Source organism: Charadrius vociferus, unplaced genomic scaffold, assembly GCF_000708025.1.
Source record: "Charadrius vociferus isolate BGI_N301 unplaced genomic scaffold, ASM70802v2 scaffold325, whole genome shotgun sequence".
Taxonomy (NCBI): domain Eukaryota; kingdom Metazoa; phylum Chordata; class Aves; order Charadriiformes; family Charadriidae; genus Charadrius; species Charadrius vociferus.
Window position 1 is genome coordinate 1,321,821 of NW_009648526.1, and position 23,417 is coordinate 1,345,237.

Consider the following 23,417-nt stretch of genomic DNA (forward strand, 5'->3'; position numbering starts at 1 on the left):
GCAGGAATGGTATCTCTTCGGTAGCCTACCTAACATGAACGTAAAGTTGAGTGGCAGAACACACACATTTAAGAGCAGATTACAGACCTGCCATAGAATCTGGTTCTGATTACTGAGCCTATTGAGAAGGTATCATTCCATATTAACCCCCAAAGCTCGCCTACTTGTATGACTAACTCATATTACAAATTGTAAATTATTAAACAAAAACTTGCCAGCTGAGGTAGATTAAGCTTTTTCTTTTAGTGTCCTTCAAAGCAGCACTTGTTTCATAACTGCTCCCTATCAGAAAAAGCTGTGGAGATTGCAACCGAGTCCATATAGCAATGACAAGACTAAAAACCAAACGGCTTCTTAAAGTCACAGCCAGCAGAGGGAAATTGCTAACAGCATACAGCCATCTGTGAAGCCAAATCCCACTTAAGAGACTATAAAATTATTAGTTACAGGGATGACATAACACTGCCATCGCAAGATAACCCAGCCAGTCAGTCTTTCTAAAAGCCTTAACAAGAACAGGCCACAGCCATTGTGTTTTGGCTATTTCTCCTCCTAAACAGGTTACACTAAAAGCTGAAAGTTTTCTAAAAGTGAAACAAAAGTTTAGCCACCGGATTATGGCCGGTTTCCGCGACTGCGAGCTGACATTCTTCCCCCCCGAGCACCGGCGGAGCGCGGGGCCGGCCTCGGGAGCGGGGACGCGCCGGGAGCCCGTCCAGGCCCGCGCAACGCCGATCATTTCCCAGAGAACACAAATCCCCGAAGCGCAGCAGCCAAGATGGTGGGGCCGCTCCTCCGCCTCCAGCCTCGGGCGGCAGGGCCTGCGCCCCCCCCGGCCGCTCCGGTCCGCGGCACGGCGACGCTACCGCCGCTGTCCCCGGGCCCCGTCCTCCCCGCCGAGGGCCGCTGCGCTGAAGAGTCGCGGCGAGGAGGGCGGCCGGGCCCGGGAGAGCCCGCCCGAAGGGCCGCGGCGGCCCGCGAGGCTCCCCGGGCTGAGGGACGAGAGGCCCGGCCGCGGCGCCCCCGCTCCGCCTCAGCAGGCGGATGGAGGCGGGAGAATCCCCGCGGGCCTCCTTCCGCTCCTCGGCGGGGCTGCCGGCCACCCACCTTCTGCTCCTCGGCCGAGGCGGGCTCGGGACTCTCGGCAGACATGGCGCCGCGGCAGCAGGACGGCGGGGAGAGGGCGGGAGAGGGAGGCGCGACCGCCGCTCCTCCGCGCAGCGCAGCGCAGCGCGGCCACCTCCTCCCGCACAAGATGGCGGCCGCTGACAGGACGGGGCGCCGGCGGGACCAGAATTCCTCCGCGCTCAGCCTCCCCGGCGGCGCGGCCACACTGCCGGCGGCGCGCAGCAGCCGCTTTCCGCCTCTGCCCCCTGACGTCACGTCCGGTACCGGGCATGCCGGGACGTGTAGGCCGGCGGGCGGCCTCCGGGCCCGAAGGTGACACAAGATGACCTTTGCTGCTCGGCTCAAGTTAGTTCTTTTTGGCGACATTTACAGATGAAAACAGGAGGAGCCGAGTCCTCAGCAGCTTTGCTGGAGGATCTTTTTTGCATCTCAGGCGCCAGCTGGCGGGATCGGAGCTCTCAGTCCACTGAAACGCCCTAACGGCGCCGAACTGACTTCCAGGAAGTATTTCGTTCCTTCCCCATCTACTTTTCACTGTCTGGCAGAACAATAACCTCCCTTGGTCTCTCTTAGACTTTAAGAACATAAAGGAGGGGTTTAAATAACTCACTGTTAATAAACCTTTAGGGGGATTATGGACACAATAAGGCATATATTTGACTTAATACTCGGTTAAATGAATGTATGCTCCCACTTTTCCTGTACAAAAGGCAGCTGAAGTTCCAGACACCTTCTGGCATTCATAAGACCTCTGACACTTCCCCATGCAAGTTAGGGAAACTTAACTAGATGAAAAGTTAATGTGGTGGATGCAAGTTTTGTTGGCAATGGCTATCAGTAGTTCAAACAGCAATGCTGTGTCTAGCAGGGTTTCACAAAGGGCTTTCCAGGGCCAATACTGCTCATCAGTTTCACTGGTGACCCAGATAACATACTATAAACTTCCTTAATATTAGCAGATTATATGGAGTAAGAGAAAATACAAGAACACTAGAAAATAATTGCAATTCAGATTCAAACAGAAGATCAGATACAAGCAGGTAGGACACCCCTGTTATACTGGATAACAAGATGAATGCAAGTTGACATCTCCCAGTACTGAAAAAACAAGTATTATAATGGGATGACTGAAGAGGACTTTAATCTAAGACTTATCAACCAATCCTTCCAGTCTAATTGGCACAGAGGCGCCCTGCTTGGGATGCTGTGTCCACCTTGTGGCACTTCAAGACAGATTCAGACCAAAAGAAGGAAGCATAGAGCCAGAATTCTGAGAGGTACAGAAAATAAAAATCTACAAGGCAAGGCTGGCTGAACAGTCTGGGATTGTCTTAGATAAAGAAAACATGACTGAGAAGGGAGATACAAGAACTGAATTGTTTTCTTTTCTTATCGTGAAAAGGCCAAGTAGTATTTGACTTCAACTGCAGCAAGATTTAGCTGGACATTATAAATAGCTCTCTCGTGATAAGTATAATTTAACACTGGAAGAGATTACTTGGAGCCTCCATCACTGGAGGCCCTCATTAACCACTCACACATTTGTCAAAAGTAATTCTATACAGTTGAGCCTATTGAGGAGCAAAGAGAAGAAGCAAACGACCTCTCAAAAATTAGTCTAGTCTCATTTCTTAACCTACACAGAAGGTCATGTGGAATTCAGTTCATATTTTATGAACATTCAGCATTTCACCAGGTGTGTCCTAACAAAAAGTGTTAACTCAGATCAAGCTGTAAATGGAAAATGATTTAGTTAAATCAAAGTTGTGCATGGAAGGTCACTTTCATCCTGAATCCATACAGGGACTAAGTGTAGTTTGACTACTTAAGGCAACACAAATTTATTTCCTAGACATGACTTGTAGTGACCACATAGTCAAAATCCACACTTCTTTGCTGTTCAAGACAAATTAACATATTACTCTGAAGGGAGAAAAGGCTGGCTTGAAGAAGTCATTTAAAGTTATCAAGATACAGACGTACAAACATTGCATATTGTCAGTGCAAAATAAAAGGGTAATCTACTACAGGTGAATTGTGACTTTGCATTAAAAGTCTGTCCTTTCCCACTCCTTTTTTTATCAAGTATGCAAGCAGATGTGCACCATGACACAAGTAAGTACTCTGAGGATACAGGCTGTTTGCTTATGACTCAATAGTAGCTACAAAGAAACTAGGACACATTCTCATTATGCTAGCCTAGATCCTAGTTCTGTACACAGTACAACTGCAGTTGTATTTGACTCTTCTACTACCACAAGAAACCTTTTCTCCATTTTACAGGGCACACAAATGACTAGGAACTGCAGACAACCTCATCCTGTACAGTATTTCCCAAGTCTCTATAAAATAAATGCTAGCTAACCATTGAAAACCTAGCGTAACAGAGGGGGAAAATACTGCTGAAGTGGGGATCGGACTCAATAATATCTGAGCTTTGCCCTTCTGGAGCGATAGTCATTTGAATGTACAAGATAGTTAATAAGTATCATCTGGAAAGTCTGGTCTCCCTTACTTTCCCTGGCAGGCTTCCTGGAGATTTCACGATACACTGACTTCTCTCATCTAAGGGCAGTGCTGAATATACAAAATGCACGTTCATTCCTTCTGCAGAGTCTTCATCAGATAAGCGTGTGATACTCCCAAATATGAAGGTCACCTTTCATATTACTGACACTCTGAAAACCTACAGTGATGTAAAGAAAAACATATAAACCAAGGTAAGACAGTTGAGAAACTCCGAGATCTTCAGCAAACACTGTAAAGCTTCATTTTCGTTATTAAATGTATACCTCAAATATAATCAAATGCTTCTAACTTTATTTCTCTCAGTTACACAGTTTAACACTTAGCATAAACTGTTTATCTGAATGTGTTTTGTTTCAGGAATACACATACATACTGGAAAATATTTATATGCCCAATGTAGCATTTCTAGTAAAACTTCCTGTGGCCACCTAGTGGCTTAAATGGAACTGACCTATTAAAAATATTTAGGATTACATGAGGATCCTCCTTATCTAAAAATAAAACAAAAAGTACAAGTTTCATAGCTTTTGCATATATTTAAGATATAAATACTAATTTGTTTGCACAGTACATCCTTTAACACAATCTGAGAAATCAAATGGGGGAGGGCGGGAATTTTATGTGAGAAAAACTAATAGCAGAAAGCAAAATTGAAGTGGCCCTTAAGGAAAGAAAGAAATTGAGGGAGAAAAATATGAAGTGAACCAACCAGTGATCTAAATGCATGAGTAAGTAAATAAACAATCTGGACTATGGTATTATTGAATCTGTATGAGAGAATAAAAAGGAAAAGGGTACCATTAAAGAGAAAAAAAGAAGAAAGCTAAATGCTTGCATAGTATGAAATGTTATGGAAATTCACCTGTTGTCCCCATTTTCAATAACTTAAATGAATATCACTTAAAACATCACACAGATTAAAGACATCTGTATATATTTCAGATTTCAATATTAATGCCAAAAATACATAGTATGATTTTACATAGGATTTATGCTACATTAGAACACTAAAGACAAACATCACTTGAGTATTAAATGAAACATTAAATATTAAATAACTGAAAAATAAAATAAAAAGTGTAAACACTAAACTAACTTGGGAATTTGCTATTGCAACACATCCAATGAAGTGGTTTTAAACAGTACAAAAAGATTAGATTTAAGTATGTTTCCAGTCTACTTGGAATACACAAAGCTCATTCCAGAAACCTTTTAAAAACTGGTCCAGGATCACATAAGAACCTTCTCACTCTTGCGCGCTATTTTCATTCCTTTACAGACTTTATACTGTCATCTCTACCAATCTTCGCTTGCAAGGAGTAATCAACAATAAAACAAATACTTTAGTTTGCCACTGTTTGCTAGCATCTTGGCGAAAACTGAGGATTTGTTGGAGATTCAGTGTAAGATTTGAGTTCATATGCAGCGCCGCTATCAACTTCCATGGATTTCCGAGAGAATAGGAGCCTTACATCTCTGTGGAGGTAGATCTTTCCAGATTTAGAACTCTGGAACCTGAAAAGATACAAATATCTGTATTATCCAAAACAAAAGAGTCATCTTTAACTATTATTGAATTAAATGCATTCCTTTAAGAGATCAAGGCCAAAAAACATTTAAACATACAAAATTAGTCAGTTAAAATGAAAGAAAGAATAACCTAACATTTTCAATCTACTTTGTTTCTTTTGGCATTTAAAGGCTCTGTTCCTAATCACCAACGTAGTGTGCAGCTAAAGTGGGACAGAATATTTGAAGCTCACACTGCAATTATGTACATCGAAGATTAAAGTTCTCGGCAATCCAGAAAGGCAAAAAGTGCTCTTCAGTGAGCACTCCTGAAAATGCCCAAAGGGTGGCCTAAGCACACACAAAAGGGGAAGTTCAAATACCAACAAAGGCATACATACATATCAAATGTGTATTTCAGTGCTAGCTATCATACAGACAGATTTCATTACTCTCTCTAGGAATGCACCAGCAAGAAGTTTACTACTGCTTTACACCACACGCCAAATTTAAGTCCAACTCGAGAAGCAGTAGGTATGTGGATCTCTGCAGGCAGACAGAAGCTTTTCGCACGGAGCTATTTCAGAGACGATAGTTCACTGGCCCAATCACCAAAGTAAACAGCAGCCGATTCCTGAGCCCATTTATCTTTTATGCTGCAGCTAAACAGCCCAGTTCAGGTCCTCCAAACCTGCCAGGAATGTGCCAGTTCCACTTTCCCTGAGATTTAACTACTATAGACAGAGAGATGAGATCTGCATTTCAGAGGACTGTATTCTGTAGTCTTCATCTGGCAGAACTCCTTAATTTCCTTCCCTCGACCAGGAAAAGCAGGAGAGCCTAAGGAGCATTTCTTACGGCAACTCAACGTCGCTATCACTATGCCACCGTAAGGGAGAAAAGCTATTACTATTATAATGACAAAATGATACCATTACAAATGCTGAGAGCACAGCGGACACGAATTATCACACGTATTGCAATTTGCACAGATTTTTAATAAACATTTACTCATTGAACCCATTGAAGCAAAAGTAGTATCGCTAGAATAATTCTAATCTAGCCATAATCAGACTGCAATTCTGAGAGGAGAAAGACAGACAACTACAGAAGATCTGTGAAGGTTTCATCCTCTGGGGCAGGCATGTTGTAGAAATGGATTCTGTGCCACCATTTTGTTCAGACAAGTGATGCAGAATAGCCCGTAGACACCCCCACAGCCAGCCAAAGGAAAATTCTGCTCTCCTAGATATAGCTGTCAGGAGCTATGTCATTTAATATGTGGCGGGGGTCAGCAGAATGCTCAAAAAAAAGCTCCCCTCCATCATTATTTATTTGCTCAGTGCTGTCAATGTGAAAGCCCTTTACCTAGTAGGCAAAGGGGAGAAGGTTCTTTCTTAAAACTCTGGAGGTGAGCACAAGAAGAAGAGTGAAAGAGGCAAGGGACAAACTGAACACCACAAACAGTTGATGCAGCATGTAGCTCATAAGACATTTTAAAATTAAAAAAATTATTGAAAGATCTGTTGCAGCAAAAGTATGATTGAAGTTAATTCATATAGATGAGAGAGATCTAGCTGTCCAAGCACCATTGTAAAGTAGAGCTCAATTCCCATTTTACACATGGGTCTATCACAAAATAATTAGCAAGGTCTATTTTTAAACTTCTCAAGCTCACTATTTTCTGTTAGTGAGAAGCCTGCAAGACTCCCTTTGCCCAACAAATAATGCTTCCCTGTAATGTGGCTTTTCTGAGCAAGACACTTCACAAAGATTGAAGGAGGTTGAGTAGGGGACAGCAACAGAGTCTGGGGGATTCTTTTCATCTCTGCTTCCACCACCTAATTTTTGTCTTTCAGAAATGTTTATCGTAGTAATTGGGATTTAGAAATGTTGCTTTTTATACAAAATGCATTGTATTTATGCAAATACATTGGCATAATCAAGAGACAACCTTTACATACACCCTTGTGGGATGGTGATCGAGTGGCCAGCAGGGGACTGGCTCCAGAGCTGTGGTGGCTCCAGTAGTTTTGTGTAAAGGAATCAAGAAAAACACAACTGAGGTCTCTGACAGATGGTGTCCTAGGAACAGGATCAATAGACAAATACAGGAAGGCTTAAACACACAAATATCAGATGAGCTAGAAAGTCTGGCAGAGGAAAGAAAGTGATAAACATTACTGAAGAAATGACAAATACAAGCACAACCCCCCTATATATATATATTTTATAGGCCATCAAAATTCACAAAGAACAGAGTAAGCCACAGAAACAGGATACAGCAGGATGATCACAAAAGCATATGTAGCAAGACATGTTTTGCAAGTGGAAAAGACTATACTTACAGATGTTACAGATTGTCTTGTAAAATCATTAGGACAAGGATACAAATTTCAGGATCAGGAAAAATGCTGAGATATCAGAAAGATCAAAAAGCAACTAGTAAATCAGTAATCGCAGGTATCTTCAGCTTCCACCAATAAATGTATCATATGCCACGTTAGGAAAATTTTTTTTTTAAAAAAAGTTTCTCAACACCTTGAGGAATCACTACTTTTAACAACCAGGTTCAAGCTTACCCTCTACCTAGCCTTCAGTAGCAACCCCTGTTTAGCTGTTAAGTAAGAACAATTATGCTCCGTGCAATTACAAGAGGCAGTATGTCAGTAACTAAAGCTGTTGACAAAGCTTTCAAAACTTGAAAAATGCTGAGCTGTGGGCAGGTTAACTGTTTAATTCCCTTCTATAGGGGTGCCAGAATGTGGCCTAGAAGCCAACGGATGGTTGTCACCCTCAACCCTGGGCAGAAACAAGGCGTGAGCAGAGCTGGACTCGCAGCTCGTATGCTCATGTAGGTTTAATTGCAACGCAAAAATCATTGCTTCACATGCAATAACAAATTTATCCTCAAAGCATCTTCAAGAAATGACTTAAGCTGCAGGTACAACTCTTGATTGTCTTGTAGTGAATAAAGCTCTGCTGTCCGTGCAAGTGACATTTTATATCTGTAGCCGTGGGTATAAATACAGTCTAATGGCATATTGAACAGTATCTCTAACATACAAAACTGCACGCAGAAGCTGCATACACAATAAATCTGACACTTTAAAAGAGTGTTGTAGAAAATCTGGCCGCCAATGTTAAGTTCCAGACCTATGCAAGCATTTTTGCTGAATTACCACTTGAAAAGAAGCTTTCATAATGTGAGTGCTGACAACTGTGATTAAGGCCTCGCAAGCAGATGCAACCACAATGCAGCTTACTGATGGTGACTTCATTTGTTTTTTCGAGCAAAATTTCAACATGTAAGCTTAAGATGCTTGTTTTAAACAACTACTGCAACTAAAACCAAAAGGCTGTTCTAAGCCAACTGGAGTAACAACAAAAAAATCTTAATAGTTAAAAATTTTTAGGTTTGTATATAGGTTTTCAGCAAAACGTGTTTGAGGAAACACTGCTGCTTTTAAAAAAGAAGTTTTAAAACCAACTTACATATGAATTAATATACTACTAAGACTTTTTAAGCTCTCTGAATTAAAATCCATCTTTAGTAAAAGAGGCTACTAGATTGACAAGTACATCTTTTGTAAAATCAGAAGTACTCTGTATAATAAATCACAAGACAGATCAACATAAACCATTGCAATATTTCAAGGTGTTTTGCAGTTCTTCCATTATGGGAAAGGACCCACTGGTTGGGTTCATCTCTGAAGCAAAAAACTTCTGGCATACTCTGCAGGTATTCACTTTCCAAAGTACGCAGCTAAGTATCATAATTATCAGTCAGTTTGTTTTTCCAGCCATAAATGGATGCATTTCCAATTACACATTATAAATCCATGAGTTGATCCCCATCAAAGGTCTGAAAGCTGAGCTAAATCATACAGATATTTCAAAACTAGAAGCATCAGAACTGCTACAATTCTGTCTCTCAGCAGGTATCAGAAATAGGAAGCTCATGAAAGAAGACTTCTATCTATAAAAGATGACAGAGAAGAAAGCAGGTTTGCCTTCAAGTAGAAGTAATTACTGTGTTTGTCTACAAAAAATTTACAGACTGCATTAAAACAGAAACTGAAAGGGGACACAAGTCTACTACTCTTCATGCTGGTACGCCAGCCTCGGTTGGCCACAGATTTTTTGCCCACCTCTGCAGCTGATGCCTGCCCCCAGTTCCTCTGCATCACTTAGATCAACATTGCAAGTGAATGGAGCCTTTTATTTGGGCTACACACTCTTTTTCAGAATTTACCCCAGAAGGAAATTTTTAGAAAGTGGTTAAGTTAGACACGGCAAGTTAGTGTGGCCTGAAAGGATGAATTTCAATCCAGGCTAAAATTCAGAATGAAATCACAGTTTAACAGCCTCATCGTGATGCTATTTTCACACTCCAGTAAACCAACACGTATTTTTTTTTTATGACTGTCAACTTTCATTTAACAGCAAAGCTTGGCCTAGACAAAGTTGTGTTTCAAAAGTCTGGTGGGTAGAATTCAATGCCACTAAATAGGGAAAATAATATGTACCGGAAGTAATTCTACAACAGGTTAAAGAGAAGTGTATAAGAGATTTGGTTTTGTTCTGCTTGCTCGCTTCAGAATGTCAGCCGCCGTTGGGTTTCCAAGTGCTGCAATGAAAGCACCGGCTCTGCACGGATGTGGTTTGTTTACTACAACAATGCAGGAAAAAGTCTGCAAACTGCAGAAGGACAGAGTATCCATCGTTCCTCCTTTGTTTCAAACTGTAGTCTCCAGAACATCCCGAGAGCAGCAGCACAGTATCTGATTTCAGGCAGTGCTTTGTAAATCATTTAAGGAAGATTGTGTGAATATTTTATAAAGTGAAAGGCATTATCAGCAGTATTGCATCATGAAAGAGGTATTTACATTTTTACCACGAAACACTATTTTTAGAAGTATCTCCAAATGCTTTTCACGTTACAAGCTATTCTGGTGAAGAGGCATGCGTGTAGGACACTGGGCACCATCTCTACATTGATCCTTAGTTTCAGCTTTTGCCCATGTAACATCAACACTATTTCCTGTAACCTCAAAGAAAGTACATTGTTTCAACCAGAACTAAATCTCTCTTGCTAAGAAAAGAATTAAGCTTTACAAGGCTTTACAACATACTTCAATGCCAAGAAAGAGCTTCGTATTTTAACTTTGTTTCTCCCAAGCAGAATCCTAATTATTTAGTTGCTCTTCTTCCTCTACCATCTAGCTTGAAGACCAAGTTAAAAGTATTCTTTTTAAAAAATAAGTCCATATACAGAGAGGTTGGCTGGGAAAGAAATCATGAGCTAAATTTTGGCAGGTACTTGTTTTTTGTGGTTTTGTTTGTTTGGGGGTTTCTTTTTTGTTATGGCGGGGTTTCTAACTCCGAGGAGTTTACCTCAGATGTATGAGGTAGCGTAGTAGCCTTTCTTCAGTCTGTTGACTGTTTTCTTTATTGACAGTTCTCTTGATTTCTCGTCTCACAGGAACAGAAAAAGTTCTTTGCCGTAGGAATGTTTGATGATTAGCTGGCATTTCTCTCAAGTCGTAGATCACCACAAACATCTTCACCACAGTTTTGTTAGGGTTAAATAAGGTCTGAAAAGACAAACAGTTCCATACAACACTCTTTAGAGATGACAAATTTAAAAAAAAAAATAAAATACCAAAGCCCAAAACAAACTCCACCTGCCAAAATAATCATCATCCTTGATGCACTTTGTTCTGGGGCCATACAGAAACATTTATGTAACAACATTGTGCAGTTTTTCTGTTTTTCAACACTTCAGCTATCAGCAATTCCCATTTTTAAACATAATACTAAACATAACCTAATCTGAATGAAACACTAGTATTTTGCTAATCTGCATCCCCATTTTTGTTTATTTTTCCAGTCAGCTTTTTGTCTACACTGTTTTCTAGACATCATACACTCCCAGGAAGCACAGTGGTGGGCTCTGCTTTTAAACCTGAAATTACCATTGTCTTACCATGGACTGGGTTCTTAGAAGTAGACTGTTGGTTCTAAGCAATGACTGTGATTTACTTTCTGATTTTATTTCCAAAAAAAATGAGTGGTGTTAAAACGTTACAAAATTTAGATACAACTGAGTATCTAATTTAATTTTAATCCCTTTAGAAGGATTTTAGAACTTGGACTGTGGCCTAATTACTTCTCCATTACTTCTTCAGAGCCACAGCGTCCTCAACTATTCTGAATCTTCAGTAACTAATTTTAATTCTCTTCACAGCACAGATGGGTTCAAAGGTTGGGAGCCTTTTTATCCCAGAAATTACACATAGATTTCTACTTTGAGTAACTGCAGTACCTACAGAGATGCACATTTCCACTGCTAGCTTCATGCTCATTTCCAATAACCTCATCTCCTTTGCATGACTTTCTTGGTATTAGTGGTTTCAAGGCAGCCCTATCTGCTGAGTACGTACCACTTGTATTGTTCCTGAAGGCGGTACCCGATAACCCCTTTTACCAAGGGACTCTAAAGTAATTACACCCTAGGAAAAAAAAAAAAGACACATATTTAGTACACAGGGAGAGATATAGACAAATCAAAATGTTCTATTAATGTAATTGTATTTATTCGAAAAACAATCAGTAATGAATAAAAACTAAAAATAGGGAAGGCGATGCATTTAAAACAGTTAAAAATCAACAGTAAAGGGCCTGACATACTTTGTCAGATCATTAAAAGCTGTGCAGTAAAGTGTACGTTCTCCTCTTGAAACAAAATCCAAGTTTCCACATCTTCAAATAAGCAGTCAGGGAGCTATGGCTAAATAGAGCTTTCTTTTCAAAATGGCTTGTAAGCTAAATGGAAAAATTGTCTCCTTTCCGTTTTTGCATCACCTACAATCATACTAATAATACTGCAAATCTCACAGAACTGATTTCTGCTTTTCAAAGGCAGTAGATGCACTTAATCTTCCAATCTAATCCAAACTTTAGCAACGATGACATCTGCTTTTGTAGCAGCTGGGATGTACAGAGCCCCCGAGTGTCCCCCACAGCGCTGTAGCGCTGCTGAGGCCACCCTTAGGGTGCTGCCCGAGAGCACACGTTTGATTAACCTCCAGTGCACAAATGTTGGACCCCACTGCACTGGGCTTAACTAAAAAAATCCAAACAAACAACAGAAAAAAAGACCCCAGAACAGGGAAACTAGCTATACAAACAGAAAACAATGTTTCTGATGATGGAGGCACTATACAAATGTTGTATTAATCCTGGGAGCCTCAGCCATAATACCATGTTTAGAGCATGTGGAAAAGCCTGAAACAATGAAACCCAACTAGGAAAATAAGCAATGATACTTTAACCGTTTGAGGAACACCAGAATCCCTTCACCTCCTGGCAAATCATGTGAAATAATCCAGAAAGATGAAAGCAAAAAAAAACCAGGTGCTTCTTTGCAGTGATTAAGAGAAGACATATACAAGTTTAAACTTTATTACTTGAACTTAACTTGCAAAGCCAGTTCATTTTCTGAATACTTTTAAAAACAGAAAGTCAGAAATACGGTAAGTGCTATGAATTTAAAGTCTAAATATTGTGATAATCAGATGTTCAATGCTTTACTTACATGTTTAAACAGACTATTTACCATATTTTAGAGAGAAATACACATATGAAACCCTCCAAAAATTAGATCTGTCACCCAGGTAACACTGAGGTTCCTTAACAGACATTCAGAACAAATCTAGCTGTCTGATTCAATGTTAGCATACAAGACATCTTTTGCTTTTTACAAGGAAACACTTTTAGACATCCAAAAACTGTGCTGTCATTGTAGAAATGTGGAACAGAATTAGCACACAGATACCAAGAACACAAATACCGTGTCGGTGCGAACATCAGCAAACCATGCAGCTTGTGAGAGTGCCGCGTGTCACGCTAGCTCAGACAATATCTCCTTTAAAAGAAAAGGCTGAATAACTCCTGAGTCTAAGGTCTCCGTCAGCACTTGTACCTTAGCCTGCACCTAAGCCACTTTCTGGCAGAGTGGTAAGTTGCCCGGGGCAGCTGCTTGTTGGGACAACAAAATACATCCCATTAAGTCTGGCTATTGCCTCACTGCCTATTTTAAGTTAGATGGACAAAAAGAGATGGTGGGTGTTGATCACTCCAGTATGGAGGGAGAAAAATACGTTAGATACCCCAAGATGAGCACAGCTGGGTGGTGGGGCAGAGCAACGGGAAGAAAAGCACTAGTTAGGGAAAGGAAGAAGGGACAGGAGAACTCCATCATAAGCAGCTGAAGTAACCCAGGTCCCTGCAAATCCTCACTTCCTGACCCCCCTACTCACCAAGCTCTTGTTCTTTGCCTCCTCCTGTCAGAATTTATTTAAAATAAATCCAACCACACACTTACCATGTAAGGAGAGGGTGCATTATCATCTGAAACGCTGTAGAATGACACTTCAACTGGCAGAGTCATGTGCGTGGGACAAAAGACTCCACTTGCTCCCACTTCTGCAGTGAAACCCTCCACGACGCCGAGCGGATCTAAGCGAAAATTCAGGACAGATTCCTAAAAAACAAAACACATACAGCTTAGGTTGGGAATGCCTCAAACAAAACATAGCAAAACTAAGCAGCAAACACGGAAACAAGTTTATATAAGAACTTGGGCCTTTCGTAAGGTGACCTGCCAAAAATCAACACTGAGGCAAAAATTATGATGAAGAGTGGAACATTCAGCAAGAAAATAGTGGTTTAAGAGAAAGCATGATCCAAATCCAGTCTCCATCCCACTGAAACTGGTGAAAAAGCCCACAGAGAATTTTATTGCAGCAGGATCTATGCATGATTTCCTCGACATACACTATCTGACAAAAATAATAATCTAGAATCTGTAACTTTCCTCAACATATTCATGGTAACATACAACCGTTAACGCACTAGCTATTAATTGTTGCTATTTGATATGCTACACAAAGTGAAAAGCTGGAGACTACACTTCAAATACATTCTGTTTACTACACTGACTTAACCCAGCTTTTGTGACATAATAAGTAGACTTTAAGAGTGAAAAAGTAAAACCTTTTTTCTAGATACATATATTATAAACATGAACAATTACAAGTTGTTCAATCTGATTTAAGTTAACAGAACACCTCCTAACTGTACCATAGTGGGAAATAAAAGTTACAAGCAACTCATTGTATCTGAATCACCAAGACAGAAGATGTCTGGGGTGTGAAATATGTGCCCTTACAACTGGAAACTAAAACAAATTTTATTCAATGTAATTATGAACTTTCACATCATAATCAGGCTGGAATTATTCCCAGCAACGCACTTTTAAAAGTAGTACAGAAGAATACTAAAAATACCACAAGAATTCTAGAGAATATGCAATACCTCAAAGTTTCCCAGAAGGCTAAGACTTGTTACTGGTGGAGCACTAGAACTTAGAAATGGTTTCCCATGGTTCTCTGGATCACTGTCTCTGTTTATATACTGTTGTGGGCTATTAAAAAAAAAAAAAAAAAGACAGAATAAATATGAAGGATAAACACATTTGCTTTTGTCTTCTGAGTATAAACAGCTCTAGAAAGAATTGTTTACTTTATTACAAAACATTGTTCTAAAGAAGTAACAGGTGAACATTGCCTGTTAATACTTTAGCAAAACATTTTCCAGTTAACTCAAAAAAATACTTTCACAAGTTTTATATTACAAAGGATAAAGACAATAAAAATTGGGTTGTTTATTAACTCCATTAGCAGGAACCAAAAGTATCAGATTATTTGCTCTTGTATGCAGATATTTTTGTCTCATATCCTGAAGTTTCCAACATCCAACAACAGTTTAGTTTACCATACTAAAAGCTCTTTATGTTATGGGTATTAACGTATAAAAGGTCATGGTTGGTCCCTTTTAAAAGTTGAGTTCTCTGAACAAGTTAAGGCTAAATGCTTAACCTGTTCAACAGTAAGAACAAAGCGTAATACAAAAATAACACCAATTTGAAGAAGAATCAATAGTTACTATCTTTTCTGTTTGAAAATTCAAGTGTACCTTACAGCATACCTACCCCTGCATGGGACAAATCCTGGCAGCAGCTTCAGAGCCATGTCCCAGAGCCATGCTAACCTGGAGATCCCTAGGGCACCTCAGCTGCCAAGCCTTATTTCAAAATAAGGATTCCTTTGAAAGGCATCTATTTTTTGTCTTTGCTAACATGCTTCATTGTTGTATACAGGTATATATGCATACAGGCATTACGTCTCCCCCAAAATTCTTAATGTTTCTGGTAAATAAAACATACCTTCTTGCAGACAGACATTTCAACTGCAGCAGTGATGAATCCAGATCAAAGCACGCAGACTGTGTTTTTCTCTGGGGAACCTCAAAAGGGAAAGAATATGCTAATTTGAAAACCGTGCCTCTAGCAAGGACAATTTTGCCAAGTAAGCACAAGTTTGCCAAGAATTTTCATGACATTACAAAATTATAAAAACAGAGCAGAAGAGTAATTCATGTACATTCTAAACGTAGTGCAGAAAATTCTAAAATTATTAAGGACGAGACTCTAGATTTTGATTAACAGGCAGTACTTAAAGACTCATTGAAGAGGCTGATGTCTCTTTGGAACGATACGGAACATTACTAATAAACAGGCTGTAACGATTCCCATCCAAGTTCCCTGAAAATATGACAGCCTTTACAAGCACCAAAAAATAAACATATCACGTGTTGATTACAGAACATCACTACTACAGTAGTTCTTAATTGGGACTCCCTTTTTCTTTAAAACTCCCAACAACCTACCAAGAACTGTAACACTTCCCCAATGCCTTTCCGCCTTATCACAGCAGCTTTGTATCACTTAGTCATTCAATGATATCTCTGATTGCTGAAGAATATACAGTACAAACTGTTCACAGAAACAAAAGCTTTGGAATAATAGGCAATGAGGTATTAATAACACACAAAAACTCTTAAATGACAAAATATGTTAGCTTCCTCTTAAAACACTAATCTTCAAAATGCTTTCTTTTGTGCTCTAAAATAGCACCGAAGCATTTTTTTGCCATAGAATTTTCTAATGTCATCTTTCATTAATCTTGATAGGATCTCAACAACTACCCCTAATATCTGCTTTTCCAGAATTATTGTTCAACTTCATTTGAGTGTTAACTCTCAAATTTCCACTTGTAAGAATATTCACTCTGACACTCGAAGTAAACACACACACTTCACCTAGGTAATCTGTCGAATTTTCTACCAGATTTTAGAACAAAATACTTCCTTTCTCATTTAAAAGATAAGTTACAATTTCAAGAATAACTTACGGGACTTGATAGGAGAGGCAATCCAGTTCTAGGATGAAAAGCCTTGGTTGAAGTTCCATCCAAGGATCGAAAATTATGTTTGCGCCATGTATTTGTGTGTTTTAGAGATGGAGGTGCTTTCTGTCAGCAAAACAAATTTACTCAAGATATCAGTGGGACATTTCAATGGCCTATCAAGGTAATACTTTGCTTGCTGTAACAGAGAATACTTCTGAACCAGGTTGATTTGCATCACATTAGCATATTATGAAACATTCAGTACAAATTCCCCTTGACTCAATCTACAGTCACACAGACCACTCACTAAAGGTCACATATCATATTCAGACACTGGTGTATTTATAAAAAGAGAGGATGCCTTACTTATGCTTATGGAAACTGTCACTCATAATGCTATCACAGTGAGAAGAATGAGACAGTGTTCTTCTCAATGTTAAACTTATAATTAAGAAGGTGTGGAGGAGGCACTACCGGCCAAACATTACTTCAGACCACCCAGAAGCCAACAGTAACATGCTGCTTCCTGTGAAGTCAGACTTAAATCCCTCTTCATATTGGTCCTCAGCAGATACAGGGTACAAGCTATCTGACTAAGAGCAGCGATAGGAATTGGCCTTTTCCTCTGTGTATTTACCTGTGCATCTTGGTTCTTCAGCCGCTCACACTTAACCATGCCGTCTTCTGTAGGTTTCTTTTGAGAAGTGCTTTGGAAATCGAGGTCTATTGGGTCTTCATTCTCATCATGTGCAGTTTTCGTTTTATCTTGTTTGTTTTTGTTTTTGAAACTGTCATGGTCTTTATTTAAATAATTTTCAATACTAATAAGCTGAGTATTTTGCTCATAAATATTTGGTTTTTTTGAGTCTTTATCTAAACACTTGAGTTCATTTTTGTGCAAAGAGTCAGATACCTGCATCACAGTTGCTTTTTTTGTACCTTCAAGTATTCTGCATTTATCTATCTGTAAATTGTTAAAACTGTCTGTGCCATTGTTCTCACTAACAACAGTTCTTTCTTTAAGTTTATTTGTGCAAATCTGTTCATCAATGCTGCTGAAATTTGAACACTGTTTAATTCTATTGGTTATCTGGTCTCTCTGTGCATAACCAGAATGTATCGTTTCCAATTTATCTGGCAATTCAGATTTATTTTCTTTAATACATGATGACGATGTGTGAATGTTAGTAAATGCATGAGAAGTTTTATTTGAAGTCTGATGAAATGCATTTCGGACAGCTTCACTGGGTTTTGCTAAAACCAGTTTTCTTCTTGCTTGGAGTTTCAGAGAAGACTTCAATTCTCCATCAAACCTAGAAGGACTGATAGGAGTATCAGGTGTCTTCGTCCTTGATTTACTGCTGTCTTCTAACAAAGAAAAATCAGATTTAGCAAAAGAAACAGAAGACAAGTCCTTGCCTTTCTTTAGCAAATTTTCATCTTCATATGTACTTCGGAAAATTTTTGAAGTAACTGGGCTAGTCTCATGCACTTTGAATGGACGTCCAGCAACATGAGAAGTAGCTGGATCACAATGAATCAAGTGTTGGGCAATCCTTGCTATCACCTCCTGCCGCTCCTGGAGCAGAGAATCAATCAGGGGATTACTCTCTCCTGCTGACTGACGGCCACAGTGGTTTGCTGGAACATGGGCATCGAGCAGTGGGATCTCTGGTATTGGTCTAGTTTTGCCATCACCACCATCTTCTTGTATTGCATTGTCTACGTTGGCAGTAGAAACAGGGGAGGTGTCCTTGCCTTTCCTTGGCAAGTTTTCATCTTCGCAAGTACTCCGAAAAGCTTTCGGTGTAGCCGAGCTGTTTTCATGTATGTTGAATGGACGTCCAGCAACAACTGGTGAAGTAGCTGGATCACAGTGAATCAAGTGCTGAGCAATCCTTGCAATGACTTCTTGTCGCTCTTGAAGTAAAGAGCCTATCAAAGGATTGGTTTCTCCTGTGGGCTGATGAGAGCAATGACTATTCGAAACACGAGAATCAACTAGAGAAAAGGATTTAAAAGTTCTGACAGGTGTTTCACAAGACTGTGTCTTATTGTCTGCTGTAGCATTATAACACTGAACTTTAGACTGCGATGCGCCAAAGTCAGATCCAAGTCCGGTAGATGGATAAAGTTTTAAATTTCTGATAGATGTAGTAAATTCAGGCGTCTTTTTTCCATTAAGTAGGCCTTCAGGTGTCACTGTCCACGTCTGTTTCCCACAGAAGCGCTGTGGACTGGAGGTACTGCATTGCTGTGCCGCACTGGAACCGCTGCGCTGATGTAACTTACGCTCTTGCATTCGCTTTTCGTAAAAGCTCAGGTTGGTGTGAATACTACAGGTCAAAACTGGGTAGTTTGATTGTCTGGGCAAGGACTGGACACTGACTCTCAAGGCCACATTGTGAGAAACATTAGGAACGGGAAACACATGCTCAGTTGGTGTCTGGGAGAACGTCCATTGCAAGTCCACATCTGCAGCGCTCACCCTGAAATAGAGGAAGGGCATTTACAGAAATGTCTAAATGAAGTCTTTAATTGTCTATTTCAGGACACAAATACCTAAGAATAAGCATTAGACACCAGCAACTGCTGTACTTTGCGAAGTATATGAATCCTATGCAATCACCAAAGTACTGGGCCAACAATGTGGCACCTTCTGAAAGCAAACAGGAAGGAAGAATGGTTTTAAGACAAGTTGCAACAGCCTGCAAACAGCAAATGGTTTTTCTTCCACCCCAGACGTACCTGTACAGAATGTTTCGGGGAACAGCACCATGCGAAACACTCAGCCATGCACTTAGCTGAGAGAAGAAAACAAAAGAGCGAACGGCCAATAAAAGGGTCTTCTCTTCAATAAATCGATCTCCGCTCCTAAAACGTATTCAGAGAAACACATGGATGTTGGTAAGAATATACAGAGAGAACTACTAGAACTAGGACCTTTTCAGATCTTCATTCTGAAAATAAAACACAGCTGAATTAAGCCAAACAATGAAACTCCTCAAACATTTTGAAGATTAGAGTCTCATTTGCTTTTATCCACATAATAATTTATACAATTTAACATAACAAATAATGTATAAAAATGACCATTTTCATCTAGGAGCGTTTCATACTCTGCATTGCACAAGACACACTGCAGGAAGTATGAGTAAAGGAAAACTAAGATTAAAAGATGCTTAGATTTCACAGGTAAATAGTAGTTTTCTTAGATTAGTTCTCATGACAAAGGGCCAGTTCAAAACCACTAACTGATTACTTTCAGGACTTTAATATGATAAGGTTCTTGCAACTACTACCTAATCCTAATATCCAACTTACTGTCGAGGAACTGGCTCCAAAATCCACCTTTCTAACAGCAATGCATCTTGTTTGATTGCAGGATCATTTAAATCATTCCCCTCGGTGGTGGGCCCTTCATCACTATAACAACAATCTGGAAGTAGCATCACTTCTACCATGATTGGAATATTGTTCTTCCACAGTAGCATAACCTCAGATCTGGTTCGCCTGGCTTGACGACACTGAGGGAAAGGGAAAATGTCAACATATGCAAGCCATAAAAATACTAGCCAGATTTAAATCTAATTTAAAAGCATGTTCCAAATTTCTGGAAAAAGGCAAGGGTCAAATTCTGTAAACGAGGTTTCACCAAATCAGAGATAAGATTCCAGAGCTACTAAATGAAAAAAAAATTAACAAATACTTTATGGTTGCCATTTGAACTACTTCTGTAGAAAATTACAAGAGCTCATAAAAATACATTTCTCCAACCATTATACTTTGCTACTTTGTATTTCTCTCTCCACAAGTCATCCTCTTGGATATACACACTCAAGCAGTATCTTTATAAATGGCATGTCTTGGAGCGGGCTAACCTCTGCATGAATAATAACTTAAATTCACACAGTACTTAGGAACTTTTACTTGAGAGATGAGATGCTCCAACCTTAGTCCCAAACAGACTAGCTAGATTTGATATGGTTGTGGTTTTTGGATCACTAACTTTTCAACACCTGGAAAAGCAAAGAGTTAGGCAAGTCAGCCTACATTTTCTCAAAAAAAAAAAAAAAACAACCAAAAAACCCCCAAACAAACCCCACCAAAAACCCAGACCAAGAATGCCAAGTATAGCACTTGCCATTTGCATAATAAAGACTCAAATAGGTACTGCATTCAGAATTTCATGTTCAAGGATAAAAGGCTTAATGATCTGTCATTTTAAGGACAGATCTATTATTAGTACAATACTGAATTACATGCTCGCTTAAATGCGGGACTGATAGAAAGCAATTTTTGTTCATGCTTAAATGTGAATCTACCATGGGGTTCTCAGCTGACTGTAATCACAGCAGCAAGGACACACGCACACCATGACATCTAAAATGAAATGGGTACCATCATACCTGAGCCAGTTTGTCGCTGCATTCATGCTTAGTTGTTGGCGGCTGACTTGATTGTGCCGGTGGGCAATGAAAGCCCTCTGTTCTGCCCTTGATCGAATACTCGGGCGTTCGACCTTCAGTGATCAACAAGGCCAAGGAGACCAGGAACTCCTCAGCTTCATACTCGAAGTATTCATCCAAAGTATCTGTCATTTCAAAAAGACAAAAAATAACATCTGCTTTATAACAAGTTTTCAGCTGTTGGCTGTCCCCGCAGTTTGTTTCAATTTACACTTAAAAATAGAGCTATGGGAAAGGGATCTTTGTATCAGATTGGCTGCACTCTCCATAAGGCCCAATTTACTGTACCACCACCAAACATCTTTCTTCATCTCATAATGTTGTCATCAGAAACAGACAAAATTAGAAATACTCTCAAGAAAGCTTCATGTAGTAACTGGTCAATGCACCAGATTTCAGCAGAGCTGAGAAACAACTGTTTGTGTGGCGATCGACAGCTGGATCACAGCTTCTCAAGAAGAAAAAAAAGTTTCCCGGGCTCTAGTGGGGAGAAGTCTGATGGCAGTATGACTTGGCATCATTAGTATCATGTGACAGACAGAAAGAGAAGCCACAATACGTCATAAAATACATTAAAAATTGAATAAGAAAAAAAAATAGAAAGATTTACTTCTATTAGAAAAAGTGGGACACGATGTTCTTTAAGATTTTTATTGCATGTCCCTCCTGCTGAGAGCAAGGCCCATTTTTAGTCACCATTAACACATAGGAAAGGTTCCCAAGGAACACATGGAGTATTCATTGTTTTGTACCACGGTCAGTCTAAACTTGTGCAAAGAATTAAAACTCAACAAGTCTCTGCAGACAAAGCAGCAGCTGGCATTGGTCTTCATGAATTACCCTGGCACACTTGATTCCTGCAGAGAGAGGATGCACCAGTCCCCTGATTTTATAGTGTTTTGTAGAGCACCATTCTCCTCCCTCATCACGAGGATGTCAGACATCATTCAAACAGATTCAAGTACAACCAGATTGTGTCATCAGTTTCAAAATTATTTAGTTACTGAAGAGGTTACAGAAAAATCTCTTTTCCAAGAAAGCTAAAATACATTCACTTCATAGTCTATTACAAGAGCAGCAACGAAAAGCAGGTGGAAGCAAGGCTGCCAGCGGTTCTTTACCTTTATTTTTATGCTTTAGGGGAACAAAAGCACATGACATCTTCACTATTTTAGCTTAAATGTCCTATGTCACCTACCAAAACAAAACTGCCACAGGGACAGAGTTAATTTCTATTCATGTTTTGATTACCATGCATAAAATACCTTTCCACTGGGAAAAAAAAAGAATTCAGAAGTCTCTTTTGTCTTCATTCTCTAATAGCAGAGCATTTGGCAAACAAGGCAAGTCATACTTGAGAGATCCATACAAGAAGGGATGCACAAAACAAAAGCTCCAATTAAATGTGCAATTACGTGCATATGCAAATTGTAAAGTGTGTAAAACAAGCTTTTGCATGTATATATTTGCCTAGCCCAGGCTTGTACTCCACGGACCCCAGGGCTTATAGCCTATTTTGAGGGATCTACATAAAGTAAATGAGAGAAGTCAGCCCACTACCAGAGCACTCAGTTCATTGCACTGGAATCCTCATCTTTGCTGACTTTTTTTTCCCCCTTTTTAAAGGAATGCACTTACACAGCGGCTTTGGGTGGCAGGGTCGGGCTATAACCAGGACCTTCCTGCCATGCACGATCTGTCCATGGCACACACGGCCACTGGTACGGCACTCCTGACCCATGCGTACATGCCGTACCTGCACACACACACATCTAGGAAAAGGTGCCAGGTGCTGGACTACCACAACCAGCATAAGTCCTGTGGCTCCATCCTCCGGGGGAGAAGTGGGGAAGAGGCTCTTCCCAAATAGCCGCTGGTGCCACCTGCCTGCCCCCCGCCGTGGAGAGCATCCTGACCGGGAAGGGACCGCGGGCCCCGGAAGAACAGGGTGCTGCCAGGACAATTCATCTGGCCACTGCCTGTCCTCGGGCAGAAGAAAAGCCAGAGGATAGATGAATTACCCTGGAGGACCCCATATGGCATCTGAACGATACATTACATCATCTGGCATGAGTTAAAATGGTCATTCATCTGACGGATGGCAGAAAATGACTAATAAAGGGTGCAAGAAAGATTAAAGGAATGGTAAATAACAGAGAGGACAAGACACTTAGGTAGTGATATGAGTCACTTAGAAAATTAGGCACCTGCATTTTTTTTATTTTTTTTTTTCAGCTGAAAGTCTGGTAAACCATAGACAAGGCATACTTAGGGATTGGGAAATGGGATTTGGAAAGATTCTGAAAAGGATTTGGGTATTACAGATGAGAAAAAAAAAACCCTGTAGCATTATCTTGCTGCTAACACAAGCATCATGCTCATCTTCGTATGTCCAAAGGCCATGGTAATGTTAAGAAAGCCGCAGCAGGAAGGATCACTACTGGAGTATTTTTCCTACTCTGGAAGA

The 23,417-nt window shown here is 40.0% G+C and overlaps 2 protein-coding genes across 2 annotated transcripts in view; both read right to left on the reverse strand.

Annotated features, from left to right (window-relative positions):
• Positions 1-1,364, reverse strand: part of ARPP19 (cAMP-regulated phosphoprotein, 19kDa) — a 10,387-nt gene extending 9,023 nt beyond the window's left edge. Inside the window, exon 1 of the mRNA XM_009885720.1 lies at positions 1,108-1,364. Coding sequence (XP_009884022.1) covers positions 1,108-1,152 — 45 coding nt within the window. The 5' untranslated portion in view covers positions 1,153-1,364. The remainder of the gene's footprint in view (positions 1-1,107) is intronic.
• Positions 1,365-3,926: 2,562 nt separating this feature from the next.
• Positions 3,927-23,417, reverse strand: part of FAM214A (family with sequence similarity 214, member A) — a 34,681-nt gene continuing 15,190 nt past the window's right edge. Inside the window, exons 2-12 of the mRNA XM_009885722.1 lie at positions 20,891-21,075; positions 19,806-20,008; positions 19,230-19,355; positions 17,119-18,970; positions 16,485-16,604; positions 15,458-15,537; positions 14,548-14,656; positions 13,556-13,714; positions 11,613-11,681; positions 10,564-10,763; positions 3,927-5,172 (exon numbers count right to left, since the gene is read on the reverse strand). Coding sequence (XP_009884024.1) covers positions 5,019-5,172; positions 10,564-10,763; positions 11,613-11,681; positions 13,556-13,714; positions 14,548-14,656; positions 15,458-15,537; positions 16,485-16,604; positions 17,119-18,970; positions 19,230-19,355; positions 19,806-20,008; positions 20,891-21,075 — 3,257 coding nt within the window. The 3' untranslated portion in view covers positions 3,927-5,018. The remainder of the gene's footprint in view (positions 5,173-10,563; positions 10,764-11,612; positions 11,682-13,555; positions 13,715-14,547; positions 14,657-15,457; positions 15,538-16,484; positions 16,605-17,118; positions 18,971-19,229; positions 19,356-19,805; positions 20,009-20,890; positions 21,076-23,417) is intronic.